At 37.5% G+C, this 25,088-nt stretch overlaps 2 protein-coding genes across 2 annotated transcripts in view; one reads left to right on the top strand and one right to left on the bottom strand.

The window, feature by feature from the left end:
- Nucleotides 1–102: 102 nt before the first annotated feature.
- CCT4 (chaperonin containing TCP1 subunit 4) lies at nucleotides 103–16,279 on the bottom strand. Its single transcript, XM_085960356.1, has 11 exons — nucleotides 16,045–16,279; nucleotides 13,590–13,642; nucleotides 7,754–7,843; nucleotides 7,138–7,305; nucleotides 5,983–6,124; nucleotides 4,852–5,063; nucleotides 3,791–3,930; nucleotides 3,479–3,683; nucleotides 2,887–3,169; nucleotides 1,591–1,787; nucleotides 103–519 (listed from the first exon to the last, which is right to left on the bottom strand). Exons 1-11 carry the CDS (start codon nucleotides 16,154–16,156, stop codon nucleotides 502–504), a joined length of 1,620 nt encoding a protein of 539 aa, XP_085816482.1. The 5' UTR covers nucleotides 16,157–16,279; the 3' UTR covers nucleotides 103–501.
- An 8,603-nt stretch (nucleotides 16,280–24,882) lies between these two features.
- The window catches only part of Ufd4 (ubiquitin fusion-degradation 4-like), a 67,778-nt gene continuing 67,572 nt past the window's right edge, over nucleotides 24,883–25,088 (top strand). Inside the window, exon 1 of the mRNA XM_085960354.1 lies at nucleotides 24,883–25,034. The gene's annotated coding sequence lies outside the window, so the exon portion shown is untranslated. The remainder of the gene's footprint in view (nucleotides 25,035–25,088) is intronic.

The following is a 25,088-nucleotide window of genomic DNA, read 5'->3' as shown; positions in this document are numbered from 1 at the left end:
ATACCGATATAACATCTAGATATACCCATGCTGCATGTTTGGGAAATACTACATACAATGTAATATTTGTAAAGGAATAAAGGAAAAATAAAATATACAGAATTTATTATTAATATTACATTTTATTTTTTATTAAAATACAATGCATGTTAAAGCTATTAAATTAGGGTAATAATACACATTATAGTGATTATGTTCACCGTAATGTTTATATTATAAGTGCTAGGTGTTTTTCCATTAGTGACATAGCAAAAGAGATTTTTTATTCATTACTGAATATGTTCCACGATTAAAACTTCCGGTGATATAAATAAAAATTAATAATCGATAAAATACTTTTGAGAGACCGCAATGACCACATTATCGATGATAAAACAGCAGGTCGATACGGATAAATGCATATCATAATTCAGCGAAATAGAATGTGTGGAATTTCTTATTTTAATGAAATGAGTAATACGAAGCAACTTAATTGTAATTATGTTATTCTTGAACTTTCCATTAGTTCACAGTGTTAACCTGAAAAAAAGAAACGATAATTATTAGTAATCATAAAATCAATGTATAATATTTATATATTACTGAATGTACAAAAAAAGTGAAACTGTGGGATTCGAACATACATCCTTCACTTTCCTGATGAGTGCACTTATCCTTTGAGCTGTCAATTAACATTGATTGGAATTTGATAAACCCAGATAATGTTTTTTTTACCATGTCCAATCCTAAGAAGATCTCATAATATTATGGACCTCCAACAGATTTTTTACAAGAAATGAATGTTAGCCGGCCTATTAGGTTAACACACACATTAAAAAAATGTTTTGATTTGCCAGACTGAAGATTTGAACCTACACTACATTATAAGCCAACGTGGTAACCCCACCCCGCTCGGCCATTGTGAGCATCCAGATTGTGTAGACATTAATAATAATTTGCGTGAATCATCGACTGATCAATATCTCTATGGATAACAAACAGTACTCACCCAGAAAGTAAAAATGTGAGTTTGATAAGGATTTCTGAGGTTTAATCATGAATTTTTAATTTACATAATTATTATACATATTTTTGATTGCTCATTTCAATTATATATGAATTAGATAGAGCCATCTATTATTTAGAATTCGAATAAAATTTTATGGCTGTATCAAATTTGCCTGTTGCATTTTTAACATTCCAATGTATTGACTGAATGGATAACAACTATTCCCTGTAAAGATTCCGTTAAGAAAAGATCCACACTGTTTGTGGATGCTCATATAGTCCACCTTGACAGGTGGAGCTGTACTATTGGAGGCAGAGCCTGATGCCTTTGATGCAACTTTTCATCACCCCCATCATGGAGTTAGATTAGGCTATAATAGAAATGTTTCTTATTTCACTAATTACCCAACAGAATGATACAAGGTGACATTTCTAGATTGGGCGAGACGGTCGGTGAAAGTTGTTGAGTCTGCTCATCTAATTTTGGTATAATAGGTATGCTTCGGAGATGATCCTTTTATGTGGACCTCCAATATTGATTTGAATGAATTACAGTTTAATATGCATCAAACTGTGAAATGTAAGTTATCAATGTATACTCACAATGTCATCAATCTTGAGTATAGATCGAACTGTTTCGGTGGCGAGGGTGATGGCGCTCACACTGACCAGGAGCGGTTGGAGAACCTTCTCCTCAGCCATATCGGCTACACAGCCGCGCCTCACGGAGATTCCCGCATTCACTTGACCCGCAGCGTGTGCAGCATGGAGCTCTGTTACCATACCAATAGGGCTAAGGCCTGAAATTTCAAAATAGATACTAAGCATAAATATTTATATATATTTATAATTAACAAAAGCAAACACTCCATAAAATCAGTAAAAGACGGTTCTGTTTTTTCATAATGATTTTAAAGGCACAAATTCGAGTGCTATAAGAACATGTGTTTAATAAAAGCACTTGGCAAAAAGTTTGTCCAGTGTCAATCGAATTAGGTTTTTAGTAATGTAACATTGTTAACAATCTGTATGGAAGTGAGGTTGAGATTTTACGGGAAAGGGAACATAACACATTATGTAATACGTCAACCGGTAAATGATTCAAGCGACTACGATATACAATGTTCGCTAATTTTAAATTCAAAAATATAACTTGTCAGCCACTATGATGAAACATAGTTCTTGAAAGTAACATAGATGGGAAATATTTATGAATATAATCATGTAAGGTAATGCCCCGTTTACAAGTGCATGGATTTACTGCTGACAGTACGTATTATCGCAGCCATAATAAAAAAAATGCACATGGAAATACGTATTATCGTGGAAATTGCAAGATTGCATGCATGAATCAAAAGTTTTGAAGCTTCTGAATTTTCATGTGACAATTGGACCGTGCAATATCTGCGCCTGCGCAGAAGAACAATAGTAGCGAACCTGCCGGTAAAAAAAACAACTATGCCACGCACTCATTTAAAGGTTAACTGATTTTTACGACCTGTCACACCAAATAATGATAACATCATGTCTCCCTTACTCTTGAAGAATGAGATTGGCGAGACAGTAGCACTTTTACGTGTAAACAGTAATTATCGCGATAATTTAAAATACACATTATTAGTGCAAGTAAATCCATGCATGTGCACGTTACAGGTGCTATAAGAGAAACATCATTCAATAAAATGTCGCTCAGGTAAATAGGTGTTCTTGAGAGTTCACAAGACCGGTTTTCGTTGAATTTCAGAGTTTCATAAGATACAAAAAAAAGTAGCCCACAAGATGGTCTGACCAATTATTATTTGTTCTCCACATCTTGTGTCAGTACAAGTAAAATAAAAGATAGCAATGGTTACTCTATTTTGAATAGTATATTGTGGAAGTTTGTATTGATGAAGTTACCTGCGTTTTCGGCTAGGGTGGACGGTACGACAGTGAGGGCATCGGCGAAAGCTCTCAGGCAATAGTGATCAGCCCCGCGAGCAGTCTGCGCAGTGGCGGCCAACTTGAGGGCAATCTGTGCTTCAGGGGCACCCCCACCAGCCAGAAGAGCGGGTCGCCGCACCAGGCAGCGCACGCAGCACAGCGCATCGTGCACTGAACGCTCCGCCTCCGCTAACATCAGCCGGTTTGAACCCCTCACTATGATGGTCACCGTGCGTCCGGGGTTGGCGATTCCTGTGATCTAATGACAAAAAACACATTCTCATGAAATAAATGAAAGGAAATGAAAATGAAAAAAAAAAGAAATGAAGTGTCTTCTTTCAGCACTAATTAGTATGGGTGTAAAATATTAACTTACAATTTTAATTAATTAAAAAAAAAAAACTAAACGTAACAATGCGGAATGGAGAGTTATACGTTGGGTATAATGCACAGAAAACTGGTAAAGTTAAATAAAAGTTGCATGTAAATATTGTTTACAAAATAACATGTTATTCAGATGTGACAGCGGCAACCAAAAAAGATCTTTATAGTAACAAATTCATTATACCTTGACAAATTTTCCAGAAGGCTCGCTGACCTCCTCGGCGAGTTCAGCTTTGACGAGGTTCTCAGGAAGGAAGTGATCGAGGGAAGCGATGGGCCGGCATCCGAGGGTCTTGCAAACAAACTCAATGTCTTCCCTCTCCACATCTTTCACCACCATAACTTTGATCTTGTCCAAGAAATGAATGGCCAAGTCTGATAGGGCATCCCTGACAATGAGATTAACAATATAATTTATATTTATATAAATCTTTGCCATCAGTAAAAATGTATATTACATTCTAAAAATTAATATGTTTATTAAAAGAATCTTCACCTGAGAATTGATTTTTGAACAAGCAGAACTGTGCATTTGCTGGCCTTGATTTTCTTTACAATATTCAGGATATAATCTCGCTCTTCCTTGAGTACTCTGTCCATTGCAGCGTAATCCGAAACTATGACATTGTGATCCATCTATAACGAAAAGAAATTCACACATTTTACTGACTAATTAAGACTCTCGCCTGTCTAAAGTTTATCGGCAGTTGAATTGTAGTAACACGTTTGCAGACATATTGTCGACATAAACGTATCATATTACCGTAAGGTTCGATAGTTTTGGCAGGAAACAAGACATAATTGGAAGGGCACCAACTGAGAAAAAGCGAGACAATTTGTTTGATAGCAACCATAGACAATAATCACATTACCCCCTGTCTATTTCATGTGCACGCATCTATGCATATTCATGGTTCAATGATTCCACTATAGAAATCATTATTTTTATATGTGCAGTGAATCAACACCTGCAGCTATCCTTTACTCTTCAAGCAAATACGACATGTCATTTAAAGACATCAAAATTTGTATGGAGCAAATACAGTATGTGTCTACTTGTGTCACACAACACATTCTCATTGATAGTGAGAACACGTTTAATAATCTATAAAAACAACTCATTGGGCAAATATATATTTTCTTAAAATATAAATAGTGTAACTGTAAGGTTTGATACACATGAATAGGCAATGCAAAAAGACTTGCAACTAATTTCATTATCAGTCCATTAGTTCTTATTTCAGTTTGATCATATTTGACTCGTGTAGAATAGGTTTTCTTCAACTTCTTTGCATTGTTCACTTTTTGATGTTAATCATATTCTCCAAATTATGCTCCATTTTGATGACCGTCAAAGAAATGAAAAGCAACACAAAAAGTCAAACATATAAATAGATATACCCCTAAGTCTTCACTACGCCATTGGGGCTAATTTGATGCATTCAGTCATGGCGGTAGAGTGTGGACGACATGAAAATATCGACAGGCTTAACTAAAATTGTTATAATAAACAATACATCAACAGAAAACATGGAAGATTATCAATTTAATACTCACATCTGTCTTGGGAGGTGAAATGCAGAACTGAATGAGGCCAATAAGGGGACGCTCAACTTTACGTGGTCCGGCTACATTTGCGGTGCGTTGAGGCAAGACGAGACCATGCACCAACTCAGAGTCTTCCAAAGTGCCTCCGAGACGTTGTAGTACTTTCACGTCACGCAGATCGCAAGATAAGCCAGATTTTGTACCGGTATTCTGCTCAACAACTAGAAATGTAAAACGAGCCAATTACAGCATTGTAGTTTTTATTATACTTTTTTTTATCCCGGATTCACGAGGTATTTTAGAATCAAGGTTTCGTACGTTTAATAATTATGTATGATCATTTCATAAAATTAGTTATCAAATTATCAATGGGCACGGCACATATTTCAAGCTAAACTTGGTGATACAGATGAACAAGCACCACCCGCCACATTTCCACACCCGTTATGCAGGCGTATACCGTGGTGTAACAAACATTAGGCGCTCTTAGAATTTGTGCCGAAAGTGTCCCAGAAGCAACTTCCCAAGACCTTGGTTGGCATGCACTAGAGTGAGCGTGATTCCTACTTCGATATAATGTATTACGGTCAATTCTTCTCAACTTACCATAAAATGCTGCAAACTCTTTAAAGGCTGAGAAATTTTCCCTCGTAGATACCAAGTCGCAATGGCCGACCGGTCCAACTGAGGGTCGGACCGGCTTGAGAAGCTCTTCCTTTTCAACTGACATATGGGGACATTCCCAGAGGATGTGATCGGCATCCTGCAATTCGCCACATAAGCAAGTTGGAGATTCTACTAGGCCAAGCTGACAGAGCTTGGAGGCAAAACCACCGTGTCCGATTAAGAACTGAGAAGTCCAATGGTCTGGAGACAATCTGGTAATCTCCATGCGCCACTTTATATTAGAAAAAAAACAAATGCGTTTGTCTGCCCTTGGAAGAAGCGGTCCATCGCCCCTGCCATGCAAGCAGCGCGGTGTCATACGCCAGGTCGCGTATAATAACTTTTCGAGCGCACTGGCCCATGGAATCAAAACCCGAAGGCGGCGATATTAAGATACCGCCAACCTCCAAGCAAGGACAGGCACTGCGTCGGTAGAAGTCTAATTTCAACTAATTTGAGCAAATTGTTACAAACCTGAAAGCACAGCTTTGACAGCGATAGGAGCGAGAAGGCTAACATGTTGTGAAACGACTTTTGAACAGAGTGAAGTGGCAGCAGCTTGGATGAGGGAATTTTCATCATTTATCTCAACCGGTGTGGACATCTCTTCCAGAACCTACAAATCAAACGTAATTGAATAACAATTTAATTATATACTTCTTCTACGGGCTTTATTTGGTAGAAATATTTTGAACTACAGTAAAACCTCGTTAATACGAATTCCATGGGACCGAAAATCGAAAAAAAATTCAAATTACGAATTATGAAAGTATGGGGGGAAATATTAAAATTTTGAAAAAAAATTTTTTTTTGGTTTTCATTAATTTCGTTTCCGATTATAGATGTCCCTACCGAATTGGGTCGTAAAATGTCAGAATTATTTTTATTACCTTCTTAAAATAAGTAATTTTTGATTTTTTAAGAAAAGTCTGTCACAATTTTCAATGACTGGCTCATGAAATAGTGTACTTTATTACGATTTATTGAATATTTTTGCATGCCAGGGACCAGAAATCATTTCGAATTACGAAATTCGAATTAAAGGTATGGTTTTAGGTGAAAATAATGTTCAAGGGACTTTTTTTTCGGGAAAATTTAGAATTACGGCGAGTTTCGAATTATCAGTGTTCTTACTAACGAGGTTTTACTGTATATATTAATAAATGTTAATGTTACACACATATTCTGCTAATAGTTGATACAATAACTGTCTTTATCGTTGATCTATGTCTGCTCCTTAGAGCATATTGACACCATGCAGCGCCTCCAAGAATCTTTGTTGCTCGCTGGACTACTTGCTAATAATTGGTGTTAATAATAATAATAAAGTCATGTAAATATAACATTAAACTGAGGCGAATCCTGTGTCTGAAACATTTGTTAGGAGACTTCTTCAGGAGGTGGTCAAGATCCTTATTGGATTGTAATCAATAAATAAAAAAATATACACAGAAATTATTTGGACGCCCATTAATAAAATGAAAGCATTATGAAGTCATTATATAAAGCAAAAATTATGTCAAATGCATTTGTGATTAAATTCTCACAACTAAAAACACTTCATTGTGCATGTGTGACATTAAATACTTTTATAAATCAATAATTACATATTTGAAAAAGGACAGGTACCTGTACGGCTTGATTAACAGCTCTCTTGAAAGCGTCCGATATGACGGAGGGATGAATTCCTTTGGCCAGAATCTTTTCAACAGCGTTCAATAAAGCACCAGCAATAACCACAACAGATGTTGTGCCATCTCCTGCCTCAATATCTTGTGCACGCGACAGCTCCACCAACTAAAAGTTAATTCATTCTTATTAGTTTAGTCATGTGCATTACATTAACCAACGTAAACTTTGGGTTAACAGGCAATTAAATTAGATTTAACAGGATATACTAGTTTTCCTTCCACCTAGGTGAGTTCAGGTGGACGTTGTTTTACTTTTACATATTCTAAAAATAGAATCTTCTAACTCATTTGACGTATGTCCATGTATCTACTTTATAATTTTTTTAACATTTAATCTTTATACTGCTTCTATCTCTTTCTTTTTTAATACTGTTTTAATACAACTTCTTTGTTTTCCATGTCGTGTTGTGAATGTCTTAAATTCGTATTAAATAAATGAATTTTAATGTAATTACGCAGCCAAATTATACTTAGAGCCACTCTCACACTCTCATCAAAATAGGTATCAGTGAGTGTGTGATGAGTTTATATAATACGAGGGTGCATGTGTTTACCAGTTTTGCTGCCGGATGGATGACATTCATCTGTTTGAGGATTGTGGCTCCATCGTTGGTAATTGTTACTTCTCCATTACCAGCCTGGATCTAAAAAAACATTTCAGTATTTAACAAGTTCACTTATAGCTCATAATTTGTGCCATTTATCATAACATCGTTATTTTTAAAGAGAAATAGCTTTTGATTAAAGTCATCATCACCATAGCAAGAAAGTGGATTTTTTCGACAGCTATTTTTCTAGATGTATGACAGTCATTTCCTTAACAATTACATCATTGATCAAATGACAAAATTATCCAAACAGATATAATTTGAAGCAGCCTCAGAAACATAATAACCGATGATGTGAATGTGGACTGGGAAAATACAAAAAACTGTATTATCACGAGTGCCACAGAAATTCTGGGGGAAAACAAAGCAAAAATAGATGCAGGATGGTTTGATGATGATTGCAGGCAAGCGCTGTTTGAAAAAAATGAAGCAAGGAAAAAATGCCTACAAAGGGAAACGCGCCAAAATTACGAAACTTATAAAGAAAAGAGAAAAACTGCAACAAAGCTCTGTCGAGAGAAAAAGCGAATGATACTCAAGAGAATACTCCAAGACATGGAATGTCAAAAAAGAAACAATGATCCCAGAAAATTTTACAACTCTCTTCGAAATCTAACGAAATCCTATCAACCCAGATTAAACTCCTGTAAGGATAGTGAAGGACAAATGCTGATGGAAAAGGAGGACATTATGGAAAGATGGAAAGGCTATTTCACAACACTTTTAAATCAGGCTTATAGTAATGGTCATGAGGAAACGGAAAAGAAGTATTGTACCACACTGCTGAGGAATTTATTGATGAGCCTACTCTGCCTGAAGTAAGAAGAGCATTAAGGTGATGTCTCTAGGTAAAGTTGTTATCGAAAAATAGCTAGAAAAGTTTATTAATCGGTAAATATATATTCAAAAGTAATGAGAAAAATAAAATAAAAAATTAAGATGTATCGTGGAGTTCTATATACCAAAAATACGTGTCAAATTCGGTACATTTCTATCGGGTGGTAAGAATGAATGACATAAGATTTATTATCAAAATTACGATAAAAATGTACGTAAATCTATTACCTAGGGAAACGCTAAACGTTAATTGGAATTTATTATATCCTTATATATTTTTTTTCAAATTTAAAAAACATCGATTTAGAAGTTAGAAAGCATGCAATTAAAATCGAAACATCTCGGTTCAGACTTAATTTATCGCAAAAAACGCTTAGCGTTTCTATTAAAAATATTATTTAATAATTTTTAGGCTAGTTATTTAAATTTAATCTTGTATTTTTGTATATTAACGAATCGATTGTAAATAAAATGAATATTTGACAAGACTTTATCGACATATGCTGCTAACGCGGAAATAAATCGAACTATTTTTGAAACAGTACTTGCATAGATTAAAAAATACATACACACACATACATTGAAAATAAAGGTTCGCCAGGTACGAAGACAAAAACTGTGTTAATTCTGCTGTCAATAATTTTTGTTTGCGATATTGGAGCATATGTCAATGGACTACATATATCAACCTCCACTTTCTGAAATAGTGTTGTGTAATTATTTCAGATATTTATTACTGTTTTGACGTACCTACCTTTTATAAAGCGATTTTAAAATAAATATAGTTTCATAATAATATAAAGAAAGCATACGAGCGAAAATGCCTAAGATACTTCTGACACACATCAAATTTAATCTTTGTCTAGTAACTGTACAATTTATCCATATTTATGTTAAGTGTTTAAAATGTTATAAGTAAAAAAAAATCGTCTATTCACGTGGTAGTCGCGAAAATTATGAACAATATACAATGTTAAAAATAATAAGAATTGTTAAAATTTCTAGTCACAATATTATTCAAAGACAAATTAACCCGATCAAAACAGCCTCGACAAACTTCCACTTCACTAACTTTTGTTCTATATGTTTATCCTGGATACAGCGGCAAACACATTTTGAAAATAGCCGATATACTGGATTATTTGTTGGCCTTAAAATTATTATCTACGTGCCTATATAACTGTATGCCGTCCTGTCAAAAAGTGGAGGTTGATAATTTAGTATGTAGAAAATAGAAGTTATTATTAGTCTCCATAAAATATAGGGTAAACAATTCAGTGAATGAACACATAAGAGGTGAATTTGAAAATAAATTAAATTAAAAACGATTAAATGAACTAAGAAAATTATAACAATAGGTAGGTACAATAAATTGTGTATAACCGTGGTATTACTAATTTTATGCCGTGATGCTTTGATAGTTGAACTTTTCATAATATTTGGATCACTATTTAGTTGCTCATTTATCTGCTACATCATAAAGTCGTAAATATTGTTTTTTTATGAAGCAATCATAAATACAAAAAATTAAGATCTACTTTTCAATCATAGTAGATACCTAGGAATATGGTATAGGTGTTGATAATTTTTAATTATTTATTCGAGATCTTCAGGGAATTACAAAAGTCCACACCTAGAAACCACTGGGCCAATAAGGTTTCTTTTTATATCTCCAAATCCATTTCACTTACACATTTATAGGTAAAATAAATAAAACTATCTTTTATTTTATCTTGCACTGTTCTTTAAAATCGACATTAGATTTTTTCAAAGAAATAACGTTCTGTCTTTTTCTTAGAATATTATGTAATCAGTGGTGCACTTACTTCAAATTCTAAATTTTTTTCTTACGTTTTACAATTTTTTTTTTAATTTGTCACTTATTTTGTCCTTGGGTTTGCTTATCAAGATTTGTTCGCATGTTTATTTACGTTTTTTCTTACCTCCAACTTCTTTTTTATTCAATTCGTTGCGTGTCTTACTTTATTCTTATCTCAGATATAGTTAGTTAGTTAATACAAATCGTCCACTCTGTGGAGGCCCATATGAACCCATTAGGATCGGACATGGTTGAAACGAAATGAATTGGGATGTCTATATAATATCGACATTGTCATAATTATAACTACAGTCGAACTCGGTTATTACAATCTCGGACATAGCGAGATCTCGGATGTAATGAGGAAACAGTCGTTGACATTTGGTATATGATTTTCTCCGTACATTTTTATTCACTGTTATAACGAGATACTTATCGGATATACCAAGCTAAAATACTGGTAATGTGTTGATCGTTTAAAGACATTTCGACCCTAAGCAATAAAATCCGATCGGACAGGATGCCGCCGGGGACAGATTACGTTTATGACACTAGTTAAGTGTCTAATTGTTGTTTTCGCCGACAATAAAAATACCCATTCTCTGATATAACGAGTACCGCTTATAACGAGCACATTCAGCCGGTCCAACCTTCCTAGTAATAACCAAGTACAACTGTATATTCCTTATTTTGTTTAATAATAATTCGAATGGCATTTGTTTTGCTATTCATTTCATATCATTCTTTTATTCCACCTCTAGTAGAAATTCGATGTAATTGTCAATTGTACAAGATTAAACTCAATCTTATAAACATTTGTACTTAAATGTTCATTTACTACTATAAATGAATTTTACTGTAGAAAAATATTTATATTAATTCGTATTGACAACGTAAAAAAATCTGGTTCATTGACTGGACAGGATACCCTTGTATTGCCACTGTAAAAAAAACTACGGTAAACAAAATGTAAAAATCATAAACACTTTAAATCAAATATAATTGTAAATATTTTATGGGGAAAATATTAATTGTAAATATTTTTACATAGGTAAGTAAATATATAATAAATTTAAATGCATTTTTATCAAGCTTATGATTTTTAATATGTGGCGTCACACAATATTTTATTTTATATTTTATTGCCATCTGGTTGCGATCGACGAAAGTTTTTAGTAACACATTTTTAGAAATTCATGGTAGATGCCTGTAGATGCCTTTAGATGGCGTTGAAGTCACATTTGATCGTAAATTGAGGCAAAGAATTCGCCTTAAGAACGCTGAAAAACAATAAAGCACCTGGAACCGACAGGATAACAACCGAGCTGATAAAGAGTGGTGGCCCAACACTGGAAGCAAATATCCACAAGATAATTCTCAATATTTGAAAAAAAAAAATTCTACCTGAGGAATGGAAGATGGGTATAATCGTGCCTATTCTGAAAAAGGGAGATAAAACAATGTGCGATAACTACAGAGGGATCACAATTCTAAACACAGCGTATGAAGTTTTCTCATCTGTACTGTATAGCAGGTTAATGATCTATGGTGAGGAAACCCTGGGAGAATACCAATGCGGCTTCCGACCAAATAGATCCACCATAGATCACATCCATCTCATGAGGCAAACTATGGAGAAAGCGCACGAATATAACCTTACACTCCACCACCTGTTTATTGATTTTAAACAAGCTTTCGACAGCGTGAATAGGGATAAGATGCTGCAAAGCCTAAAAATACTGGGAATTCCCTTAAAACTAGTAAGGCTAATAAAGACCACACTGACGGATACTCAAGCAGTTGTCACTGTGCAAAATGAGCAAACTGAAAGCTTCAAAATCGAATCAGGTGTGAGACAAGGGGATGCGCTATCCACTATGGTATTTAACCTTTTGGTGGAATCCATAGCTCATGAAAACAACATAAGAGGATGGGTAGATAACAGTACAACGCAGATGTGCGCTTATGCTGACGACATAGTAATTACAAGCAGATCCCAACAGAGGATGATCGACCATGGTGGCACTATGAAAATGAAAGCAGAAAACGCTGGGCTGCAAATAAACCTGTCAAAAACTAAATATATGGTCACCACACGCGATCAGGTACCGCTGCAGAATATAGACATAGGACAGCATGCATATGAAGGGGTGGACAAGTTCATGTATCTCGGATCCAGCCTAAATACCCAAAATAAGACAGCAGAGGAGATAAAAATCCGCCTTATCTCCGGGAATAAATGCTGGCATGCCTGCAAGAGACTGGTGGGGTCGAAAATTCTAGGCCGAAGAAGTAAACTCCTAATTTATAAAACAATTATAAGGCCAGTGGTCACTTATGACTGTGAGACTTGGTGCTTAACTCAAAACGAGGAAAACAAATTAGCTGTCTTCGAGCGCAAAATACTCCGCAAAATCTTTGGACCCACGTTGGAAAATGGGAACTACAGAATAAAAATCCACGAGTTGGAAGAGCTGATTGAACAGCAAACAATCATAAGATATAAGTCCCAAAGACTACGATGGGCGGGACATGTGGAGAGAATGCCTGAAGTTAGAACGCCAAGGATCATGACGAAGTGGCTACCCCAACGGAAGAGACCCAGAGGCCGTCCAATAAGGAGATGGGCTGACGCCGTAGAAGTGGACTGGCTTCATATAGGAAGACCCGGTAACTGGAGAAGTGTGGCGAGAGACAGGGGTGAGTGGAGAGCGGTTGTGGAGGAGGCCAAATCCCACAGAAATCCCTCAGAAACATAACTATTGAAAAATTATCCCAAAAAATTTGTACCGAATGCGACAAATATAATGTGTGCGCATTATTCAATTAATGCTCAAATTTTAATGTCAATATAATAGTATAATATGGTGCTGCAGTTACTTCAAAATTTTTCTTTCCAAAAATAATGATTAGTTTTCAAAATTTTCAAGATTGCTTATTCCTTATGAGGATATATTTGACCAAAAGCCAAAAGACCATAAAGCCTGGTGTGATGGATAATACAGCAAAAAAGGATGTCTGTATAAAGCGCAACCTAATGCCTATCCTGTACATTGTCGGTTATAACTGGTTTGTCCGTAAGTGTTTAAAAGTATTGGCTGAAATATAATTTTTTTTTTTATTTACCATTTTATCCATGCCACGTGGGCCAAGACTGGTTCTGATGGCATCTGATACGGCTAAAAAAAAAAAAAAACATTATCCATCACTATTTTTATGTATATTTATTTAATGTTTTGAATTTTATTTTATAATCGAAATTGGTTGAAACACCATGATCACACTGTGAATAAAATATGTTGTAGTTATTTCCATATTAACATTAACTCAAATTTAAATGTTTTACCCTGTCTTGTCCATTAAGAAAAAATTCAAAATTATTTGCGCAATCCTTAACACGTTGATCGCCATGGGGGTCACCGGTGATCGCCATGGGGGTCACCGGTGACCGGCATTGGATTACGTTCAGGGGGCCATGGGGGTCACCGGTGACCGGCAAAGAAGACCTGCGTAGAGTTGCTCTACAGCGCCGGCGGGCACGCGCGCAGTGCATTTTTCGATACGCGGTGACCGGCATGGCCCTTCTGTATATTACTGCCACTTGGCCTGAAAATATGTCTTCCCAGTCACAAAATATAGGCTCACTAATGTAAAGAATGTACATAATGAAAAAAAAAGTTTTCCTTTTAAATTTTAAATGTGTTTTTGTTGATATAAAAATAAAAATTAAATAGATTATAAAAATGTAAGTTATAAAAAATATGTAAATAATAAAAAAATAGAATAAAAAAAATGATTATAAGGTATGTATACGTATATTTCCAGTTTATGTGTATCCAGGTATTATACTACCCAATTTGAAAACTTTTATTCCGTATTTGTGCCTTTTCTGTTTATTATACTATCTAAATCTAAATATAATTCGACCGCGAAATGGCACCATGCTCTCGTCAACACATATGGACAGGTGACCGGCGAAGTGGCCGGCCCGGCGCAATAGAATAAATAAACTTGTTGGCGCCGCGACGGACACATGTGGCCGGCACATCATAAAAACCAATATTTACGTAAAAAAATCATCAAAATGAAAAAAAACATTATATTCTTTCATTACCTATCAAATAATACCTTAGAGACAAATAATCATTTTTTAACTATTTTATGTAAAACTAGTTGGCGATCAATGTGTTAAAATACTAATAAACATAAATATTTTCACGATTAATTGAATTTAGTACTTAATATTTGTATGGTAGAATTCCATCATAATGGTTATAAAAACAGACTTTTGTTAATTCTATAATATTTGAGTTATTTATGTTGATAGCTATTTCCGACTATAAATCCATCTTCAGGATGATCATAAGATAAGTAATTTAGAAAAACTGGTACTGAATGCTTGCAACTCAGAAGTAATGACAGAAAGAAAAAAACCTATTTTCTTCCCATCACACAACAGTGGTGTAGTGCGTTTAATCGATTTTTTTCACTAGAAACTACTTTCATGGGTCCTAAAAATCTTTGTGCATTAAAATAGTTTTAAGAGATGACTATAACATGTTCACATCAACATAAGTTCAGTCATCTCTGGATGAATGTATTTATTTATCTATACACTTGGTCCATGAAGTAGATGATCCTTGTCACATAGATGCACACGTCTACAACCCTGAGTTGGATAAAAAAAATGGCTGCTCTCCATAAGGTACTCGGCAATTGCCAATTTGTCATATCTGGTTTCCATGATTGAAGAACTATCTGTCTGACCTAGATAAATTGCTCGACAAATTCCACACTAACAAATACACACCAATTCTCTTATGGCCCAAAACAGCTAACAACCCAACATATTTCAATAAAGCAAATATCATAGAATAAACAAAAAAAAAAAACTTATGTTCTCTAATGGTTGTTATGCAGAGTAATCACCCTTAAAATATCTAATGAACAGATGTTTAGTAATAGACTTGAGTTGCTTTGAACCTTAGGCAACGGTTTATTGGACTAGCACTCACTTGTCATCAAGCTAATGAATCAAAAAAGGTAAACCGTTGGGAGTTATCATATGTTGCAGGTTTGTGTTTGACTCTGCATGAAAATATGTACCACCAATAAATAAGCCCATTCTAGTCTCGATTCAAGACTTACACGAGTTGTCAGGCAGTATAAAAATCAATAAACGTTAATGAAATCAGGAATCATTAAATAAACCTGGATGCAAAAGATAGGATAAAATCAATGTCCTCTGAATCTATAGAATACGTACATAGCCGCACCTGTGATTCCCATGTCAAATTTATAGTGCATCTGATGATAATTCATGGACGTTTGCTATGTCAACAACAAGGTGGGAAAGGTAACCTTGCAAAAATGTCAAAAAAATCAAATATTCATTTTTAATAATATAAAAATTACAACAAAATACTTTGATACCAACTGCATTACGCCCACATAAACAAGCCCTAAGATGACTCAATTTAAGTGACACATTAAAATACATATAATATTCGAATTCCCGATAATCCTTTCTATCATTTTAATAAACATAATAGTATATAACGATTCAATAAAAATTACGTACCTTTTGCGGCATTAATGTTGCTTAACCTAATATCAGTAGGTTTACTTTTATCTTTATAAACAGAAGAAGATGAAGCTTGTTTTTTCATATCACCACCAGCTTTGGGAGCCATTATTTATAATGTATTATGTTTCACAGATAAATCTAAAAAGATGGGATTGATAACTGCGGATTTTATTTTCCTATATTCAAACTTCCAGAATACGAAAGAACAAAATCTGACAGAAATATGAATGACCACAGACAATCACGACTCACATACGAGCACGAGACTCAATAAACAAGAATGATAGTCATAGATAATATACGCAATGATACAATATATTGTCTATGGAATGATAGAATCTTGTATTCAATATTTTATTCTCTTTATAACAGGAATTGAAAGGGGGGACATGCTCGTCGAAGGTCAAAATTGAGTTTTTATTGTATTTTCAAACCATGATCCTGGACACTCCTTAAACGTTGTAGATAATCTATTTATATAATTTTGAAGCCTTATTATCCTTTATAGTTATTTTAAACATTTGATGACTGTATAAAGTATTTTTGTTACATAAAATAGTATTCTTTTAAACCTCTCGCTCTAATGTTTTAGAATATAGTCATATTTCGGTACATAACTGTGCAGTGGTGTTAAGATTTTTTACATTTATTAATTTTTAAACGCATTTATAAAACCATTAGCATAATTTATTACGAGATAATTTTTGTAAAATATTCACGATAAAAAATTATATTGATAATCTCAGTGATCCCAAATTTGACAAGAATTAGGCATTTTATTATTCAAAAAATCGGCAAGATTAACACATTTGAAGATGATTCTAAAGATATTTATTATAGGGGAAAATATATTCGCACAATTGAATAGACTGTTTTCACAAAGCGCTGACAACATTTAAAAAGATGTTCGTCACATCGGAAATGGATGATATTCACAAATCAACTACAACACTCAAATAATCGATTTGCACTAAGGAAAAAGTAGTCTTCACGTATCAATATACTATTGTAACCAATTAATCGTAAAAGAATACAAACACTATGAAAATTAGGTTTAATGATTTTAAACAATATTTTGGCAAAACATAAGTATGTATTAGGCACCTACTTTCAGATTCAAATAATACTAATAATACCTATTTAGAAAGTGACGTTAATTAAAACTTAGGTAATTGTGCCGCAGATGCCGTCATGAGCTTTTATGATTTTTTTTACGAAAACAGTTTATTCCAGTAGACAATTATAATAAATACCTTTTTCTGTCGGCACATAGGTTTTTCGATCCAATAATTGTTAATTAAAAATTTGAAATGCTCATAGATTTTGATACTTCATTATCACAATCTAAGATTATATTATTAGGTACCTAATATTTGGTTGGGGTAGGTTAGGTTAGGTTGGGTTAGGTTAGGTTAGGTTAGGTTAGGTTAGGTTAGGTTAGGTTAGGTTAGGTTAGGTTAGGTTAGGTTAGGTTGTTCAAACACGCGCGTCAATATCATTTTACTCCCTACTTCAATTATAGTTTTTGAATTTATGGCTACGGCCGTATGTTGTAGCTTAACCACTGGGGAATGACAAAAGAAATGGCGTATTTCAAAAAAACACTACCTTATTCTTAGGTCAATAATTATTATAAAGCAATCATTATTCATAAGATGTTTATCACACTTGAATGGTCAAGGACATAGCTTATAATAAATATCTTTAGAATCATCTTCAAATGTGTTAATCTTGCCGATTTTTTGAATAATAAAATGCCTAATTCTTGTCAAATTTGGGATCACAGAGATTATCAATATAATTTTTTATCGTGAATATTTTACAAAAATTATCTAGTATTAAATTATGCTAATGGTTTTATAAATGCGTTTAAAAATTAATAAATGTAAAAAATCTTAACACCACTGCACAGTTTTGTACCGAAATATGACTATATTCTAAAACATTAGAGTGAGAGGTTTAAAAGAATACTATTTTATGTAACAAAAATACTTTATGCAGTCATCAAATGTTTAAAATAACTATATAAGATAATAAGGCTTCAAAATTATATAAATAGATTATCTACAACATTTAAGGAGTGTCCAGGATCATGGTTTGAAAATACAATAAAAACTCAATTTTGACCTTCGACGAGCATGTCCCCCCTTAAATGAATGTTTGCATCACCAACAGTCTCTTCTTATTTTATGAAATATTATAGTATGAAAATGTACCTAGGTAGGTACCTAAAGAATTTAGGTAGAAACCTACCTTATTTGTAAAATAACTTCAACTAGATTTTTTTTCCTACCTAACTTTTCTTTTAACTGAGACCTTGTGAGGTCTGAGAGACAGACCTCGGTTTCCTGACTATTATTTCTAGGGTTGGGTCTTGTAAGTACATTAATGCCCTTTCCCGCATTTAATCTGGCTAAGTATTGAGCTATTGAATTTACATTTATCTTCGCTTTTCAAACAAGTCTTTCAAGGGAAAACCGTTAAGAAAAACCCTCTTCCGAATATTGTCCTTATGGGTCCAACAATCAACAAGTTCATCCTTTAGCGGGATGTTCGGCTTGAAATTATGATCTTGTGTGGACCATTTTATAACATCAAAGATGTTCGCCCAGTCCCTAGGGGGTATACCCCGTTTTCTGTTTTCTACAAGTTTAGCTCTCACCTGGGCTTTGAGCCCGAGTCTCATTCTGATGTACATTCTAAAGCTACCTACTTTAGCTCTTGGGGCTTCCAAACATTCTTTTACCTCTACCGCTAGACTCTGGAAGGGATCCGGCGGGGTCAGAGTAATGCCGGCCGCATCCGCTGTGGAAGACCTGTAATTGAGTGAGGTGGGGGTGGATCATCAGGATTTGGAGAATCAGGGGGCATCATCTTATGATGGAGCCTAGCTTCCTTGCGCGTGTGCTTAAAATTTTGAATTTTGTTGGCAAATAGTGTAGGTTTCTTATGAGGCCCTTCTGTCAGTCTATTCAATTAGGTCTCTCTGTATTTAGTTATGGTTTCGGCAATGTCGATTCTATCGTGTTTTGCATTGATGTGTTTGATGCTATGGTAAGGCTTGAGTTCGTAAACGATTCGAAGGGATCTATTCTTTATTGTTTGCAGCATCTTTAAATTGGATTTGGTGTTGACAGTAGGTAGTCCAAATTGGGGATGCATACAGCATGGTTGGTTTAATAACCATACCAGTGCCTTTTTGTTTTCTTCTGAGAGACAACTTCTACGGTTGAAGATGGGTCTAAGAGCCCCCATCGCCATACAGGCTTTTCGCCTGGCTTCTAATAGGTGAGGTGTCCAGTTCAATCTGTGGTGAAGGTATACCCCGAGGTATTTCACAGTGTTACTGAATGAACAGGGGATGTCACAAACAGTATTTTTTTTCCTTTATAGGATTTTTGGCTCCGCGAGAAGAGAATCGCCTCCGTCTTCTCCGCGTTAACTTTAAGTCTCCAGTGACTGAAATAATCAGTCAGCTGTCGAGTGCCCTTTTCTAAGTTCCTAATCGCCGTGTCAGTCTGGCGGCTGGTGGAAAGGATGGCTGTGTCATCTGCGTATAGCGCCAGTGTGCAGTTGGCGGGGTTTGGCATATCACTTATGAAATGATTGAAGAGCCTGGGCCCCATCAAACTGCCCTGTGGTACCCCTGCATCGATAGTGCGGTGAGATGAATTCTCCCGCTTGACCACTGCAAAAAGCGCTCGACCGCTCAGGTAGTTCTGGATGATTTTTGTGATGTACACGGGCATGTTCGTGGTAAAAAGTTTGTGGATTAGACCGTCATGCCAGACCGTATCAAATGCTTTTCCGAGGTTCAACAGAACCATACTAGTGGTCTTGCGCTGCCTCATATCGGCCATCACAATCCCGGTAATTCTGGAGAGTTGTAGGGTCGTTGATAGACCCTTCCTGAAACCATATTGGGTGTCCGGGAGGACTTGATTGTGGGATGGGAGAAAGCGTCGAAGGATCTCTTTCTCGAAAAGTTTGCTTATGCCATCTAGTAGACTTATAGGTCTGTAGTTTACAGCCAAAGAGTGGTCCTTCTTGGATTTTAGTATAGCGACAACGTGAGCCGTTTTCCAGGTCTTTGGAAAGTATCCGCGCAGCAGACATGCATTGAAGATCTTAGCAATATATTGTATCCGCGCCTTCTCGGGAAGTCATTTCAACATGTAATTTGTGATATTGTCTCGTCCGGGTGCCTTTCTGGCGATCAAGGTATTAATAGATCTAGAGATCTCGCGCGGTTCAACAATTTTATCATCATCGGGATCGATGTCTTCTTTCGCAAGTGCAAGAATTGAGTTGTTCACCAAGGCTTTAGTAGCTGAATCGGTATCCGACTGGATTTTAGTATTATCGACGAACGCATCGGCAAGTGCGTCTGCTTTTTCGAGATCTGAGTATACGAAATTTCGACTAGTCGCATTCTTCCTGAGGGGCTTTATGACAGACGGGCCCGTTTTAATCGCCCTGGATAGTGCCCAGAGCGAGTTCCGCGGGTCGTCTGTATAAACTCTGCAGTCCTTGAGTTTATTGTCCCAATGCTCGGCTTGTAGTTCTGATACTATCTTCTTGATTTTACCTTGCAAAGTATTGATCTCACGTTTGATGAAGTGATTTGTACGTCTAGTTTTGTTCCAGTCCTTGCGTAGCTGGTTTCTAGTATTGATGAGCTCTCTGGCCTCGTCATTAAGATCCACCCTGATGGGATTTTTCTTGATTTTTGGAATATATTGACGTCTCGCTGTGAGAATAGTCTCAGTGAGTTCGACGGCCACTGTCTCTATCTCTACCTCCGTTTGAAAGGTTCTAAGCGTGAGATCAATGCATCGATTAATATGCCTCTTAAATAGGTGCCATTTGGTTTTAGAGTAGTCAAATTGGATTTTACTTTCTTTATCGTATTCGCCTCCAACTTCGAAATAAATTGGCAGGTGATCCTACTTCAGAGCATTAACAACTCTCGGGACACCGGTTTCTGGGGAGTTGTTTGCTATCACAAAATCTAAAACTACTGGGTTGCAACGAGCTTGGACACGAGTCGGCTCGTCAGGATGTGAGATTGAGAAATCGTATTTCTCTGTAATCTTTAAGAGGGCATTGCCACGGGCGTTGTCAAAACCCGCCAAGCACCACACCCGGTCTTAATCGGGCGTATCACGTGGCCCTACATTGGCGATGTGAAGCATCTAGTTAAGTTTTAGGCCGGGAATGCCCTAGGAGGAGATACCCAGGACTAAGGTTGCTACGCTCAGAGGGAGCTCTGACTGAGTTTAAAGTTATTTTTTAATGTAATGTGCCGGGGAGAGAAGAGCACAGGGAAATTATGAAAATAAAAATGATTCTAGTGTATATAAAACAAAATAATGAAGCTAATCATACGGACAGCAAAAAGTATGTGAAGAGATCTTCACGCCCGCAGTAAGACGCCGCAATTTTTTTAAATGCAAGATAATTGGCCTTAGTAGCAACCAAGTCGGATGGCCCGATGGGCTCAACAGCTGGTTGGACCGACCTGAGCATCTCCTCCCGTTCGGAGCACATTCTAAGACATTCCCAGAGGATGTTGTTGGCATCCTGAATCTCCCCTCCGCATGGACATGTCGGACGGCTTACAAGTCCAAGCTCAAAGAGCTTGCCAGCAAACACTCCGTGTCCAGTCACAAATTGACTGGTGTGATGGTCAGGAATCAGATATTTGGTTATCTCCAATCGCCATTTAATATTTGAAAAAAAAACATATATGTGTGCCGGCTCTTGGTTGATTCATCTCACCGTCGCAGCCAGAGGTGACGATCTTTGACACTTTCACTCTCGTGTCACCGAAGCGGACTGTGGGTGGCCGCTTACAGTTTAGTCGTCCCGGTCCTTTCAGGACAATGGCTTCTGTTTTGGAAGGTGCTAAAGATAGTCTGCTTACTTTACCCCACGCCTCAATTGACTTTAAGGGTTCGCCGACGGCACTCTCAATCTTCGCCCTGCTGTCGGCCTCCACCAACAGCAGCGCATCGTCAGCGTAGGCGATGACAGTGCAATCGGTTGGAAGCGGGATCCTAAGGAGATCGTCGAAGAGCACGTTTCAGAGGAGGAGCCCGAGGACAGAGCCCTGGGGGCAGCCCATGCTGGTGCGCCTCTCTATTGTGGTAGAACCAACACGGAACTCGATCGATCTATTCGTGAAATAACTCTGAATCGACGCGAACAAATTTCCTGGTAGTCTCTTGAGCCGAAGCTTTTAAAGTATAAGAGGCCAGGATGCACTATCAAACGCACCTGCAATGTCCAGGAAAACTCCTAGGACGTATTTATGGCGAGAATTTTCAACGATGGCAATCACGTTTCTTATGGCATCTGTCGTTGATTTGCCTCTTCTGAATCCAAATTGCTTATCAGAAAGCGGCGCATGCTCTTCCAGGTGGGCTTCAATCCTGTAGCACAGAAGTTTCTCCAGCACCTTACCGAGAGCCGGCAAGAGTGTTAGAGGACGGTAGGCTTTGGGGCTTGACGGTTCTCGACCGCCGGCTTTGGGGATTACCTTCAGTAAACCCCGCTTCCAGCAGTCGGGGAACGTGCCGCTCTTGACGCAGTCACTGAAAAGTTTGGTAATTTCTGGCGCGGCGATGGCCCATGTGCGTTTGACAAGTATATTGTCAATGCAATCCGGGCCTGGGGCCTTGCCAACAATCAACGTTCTAATGATGCGATTGATCTCCTGTTCAGAGGGCAACGATGAATGGTCCGTGTCGATAGGAAGATAAGCCTCAAAGCGGACCATACTCATGGTGGCATCGTCCCTGGACTCGTCATCCAGGGGGATGAGTGCCCCGAGCAGGACCACAGCCGTTTCAGACTCGGTACTGGTGTATCCGCCACCCGGTTTCTCGATACCGCACAAGAGGCTCGTCGGTCTGAGACCAAGCTTTAATGCACAGTATGGAGGACCCCAAGGGTCCAAACCCCCCTCGATGGTGACTAAGTTCCTCCAGTAGTCCTTCTTGGCTTGAGTAATTGCTTTCTTGTAGTTGTATCGGGCGGACTTAGCCATGGATGCAAGAAGATCAATAGAGGCAGGTGGTTGCTTGAGTCGGCGCGCACGTCGATGGAACTTGCGTGCTTTCCTGAAAAAGTCGCGCAGGCTCGAAACTTGCTGCGTCCACCACGGCGACTGGCTGGGTGGCTTGGGCTTGCAGCGTCCGAGTGAAGCTTCGGCTGCTCCGGTGATGTCTGCAGTCAGTCGTGAAGTGGCCGAGTGCAGGTCCGGAAAACGGTATCTCGAAGTCCTATCAAGCTTTTTGGAGAGCGCCTTTTCAAACTTTTCCCAATTCCCGTCACGCGTTCTGAAACGCGTGGGCGGGAAAGGGGATACGTCAGAGACGCCATCGTGCGAGGAGTCAGCGGCCAGCTCAAAAGTGATCAACCGATGATCACTCATGGAGGCGCTCGCATGGACCCTCCAGCCCCTGATACGTCTTGCGACGGACTCAGTGGCAAGGGTGATGTCGATGTGAGTGCTTCCGGAGTTTGCATGCGACGTGAAAGTCGGCATGCAATTCGGATCGTTGAGGACGACCAGGTTGTGCTGGTGCACCAGCTCCTCGATGACGTCCGCGTCGCACAAGGGGAGATCCACGGACGCCCAGAGGGGGGACTGCGAGTTGACGTCCGCACAGATGATGACATCCCTGCCAGCAACTGCGCGGAGGATGCCGTCAAGCAGCGATACCACGTGTTCTTTTGTACTCTTAAAGCTGAAATGGGCGGAAATAACGCGACCAGGTCAGTCGACAGATGCGAGAGCGACAGCACGCCAAGGCGAGAGTCAAGAGCGAATATACAGGCCTTTGGCTCTGTACAACTGCACAACTGTTGGAATGGTAGTTCCAAATCTTATTATGTGCATTAAAATCACCTGCTAGGATAACTGAGCCTCTGAGGTAAGTAAGGTGGACCACCTCTGCCTCGCTCATTTTTTCTTTGGCATGCCCATATACCGAAACTATGGCATGTAGGCGTCCATTTAAGTTTACTTCAACTGCCGTGGCTTCAAATCCAATGAGAGGCTTAATTGGGATGTGAGCATGTTTTAAGTCTTGATTGACAAGTATCATGATACCCCCCACCCTTCGCTGGGAGAGAGCGGTCCTCACGATAGCAGTCAAAACCGGGAACGGAGAAACGGTCTTTTGGGTTAAAGAATGTCTCCTGAATTAAAGCAATGTCCACGTCTAGCACACGGAGTAGATCAGTCAACTCCGGTCGCTTATCCAGGAGATTATTTTTAGTGGACGCGTGTTAGCCATTTAGGGCAACATGCCGCATTTATTAAGCAGAGATTCGGCTCTGTCAAGCCTATCCTCCATGGACATGATAGGTTCTGCTCGAATAGAGCGAGTCATTTTGACACATTCCAGTATGGCTGGAATGTCATATATGGTGACACCATCCTCTCCATGAAGGAGTGAATTCAGTGCTTTCACCAGAGTTGAAGGAATGGTCCTACTGTGGGGGCTTGACTGATTGGCTGCTGCGAAAGCAGATGTTTGCGGTACCGTGAGGGCTGCCCTGTATGATAAAGCATGATAATGACCTAATGCGTTCTGCGTATACAAAATACAGGACTTGTAACATGTCGTATATTGTGTTTGCCATAAAAGTTAGTCTTTATAATGTAGAAAAAATGTTTTTAAATCATAAAAAAAATCTACGTGGGAGAACGCTTTGAAAAAAAAATTAAAGTCCTTTTTGCGATTATCTCAGTATACCCTCGATATGGCAATACTAATATAGTAATGAAAAATGAAATTAATTATTATTGTCAGCAACACCAGATGTAAATTAGGTGAAAATAGCAGTCGATATATTTTATTATTTTATATGACGATTTGGTTGAAAAATATTTATTTTGTCTGTGCAGAGGATAAGACAAATGAATTGTTGCTTTAATGCCAGAAATATGGACAATTGATGCGTTACCGCAGGTAAATATTTTGTGCTTTATTATTAATTTAAATGACATTTTTCACGTTTGACAT

This window comes from Rhyacophila brunnea, unplaced genomic scaffold, assembly GCF_057557595.1.
Source record: "Rhyacophila brunnea isolate RB1 unplaced genomic scaffold, BYU_Rbru_1.0 scaffold_11, whole genome shotgun sequence".
Classification (NCBI taxonomy): Eukaryota; Metazoa; Arthropoda; class Insecta; order Trichoptera; family Rhyacophilidae; genus Rhyacophila; species Rhyacophila brunnea.
The sequence above is the reverse complement of the archived record's forward strand: the minus strand, read 5'-3'. Positions and strand labels throughout refer to the sequence as shown.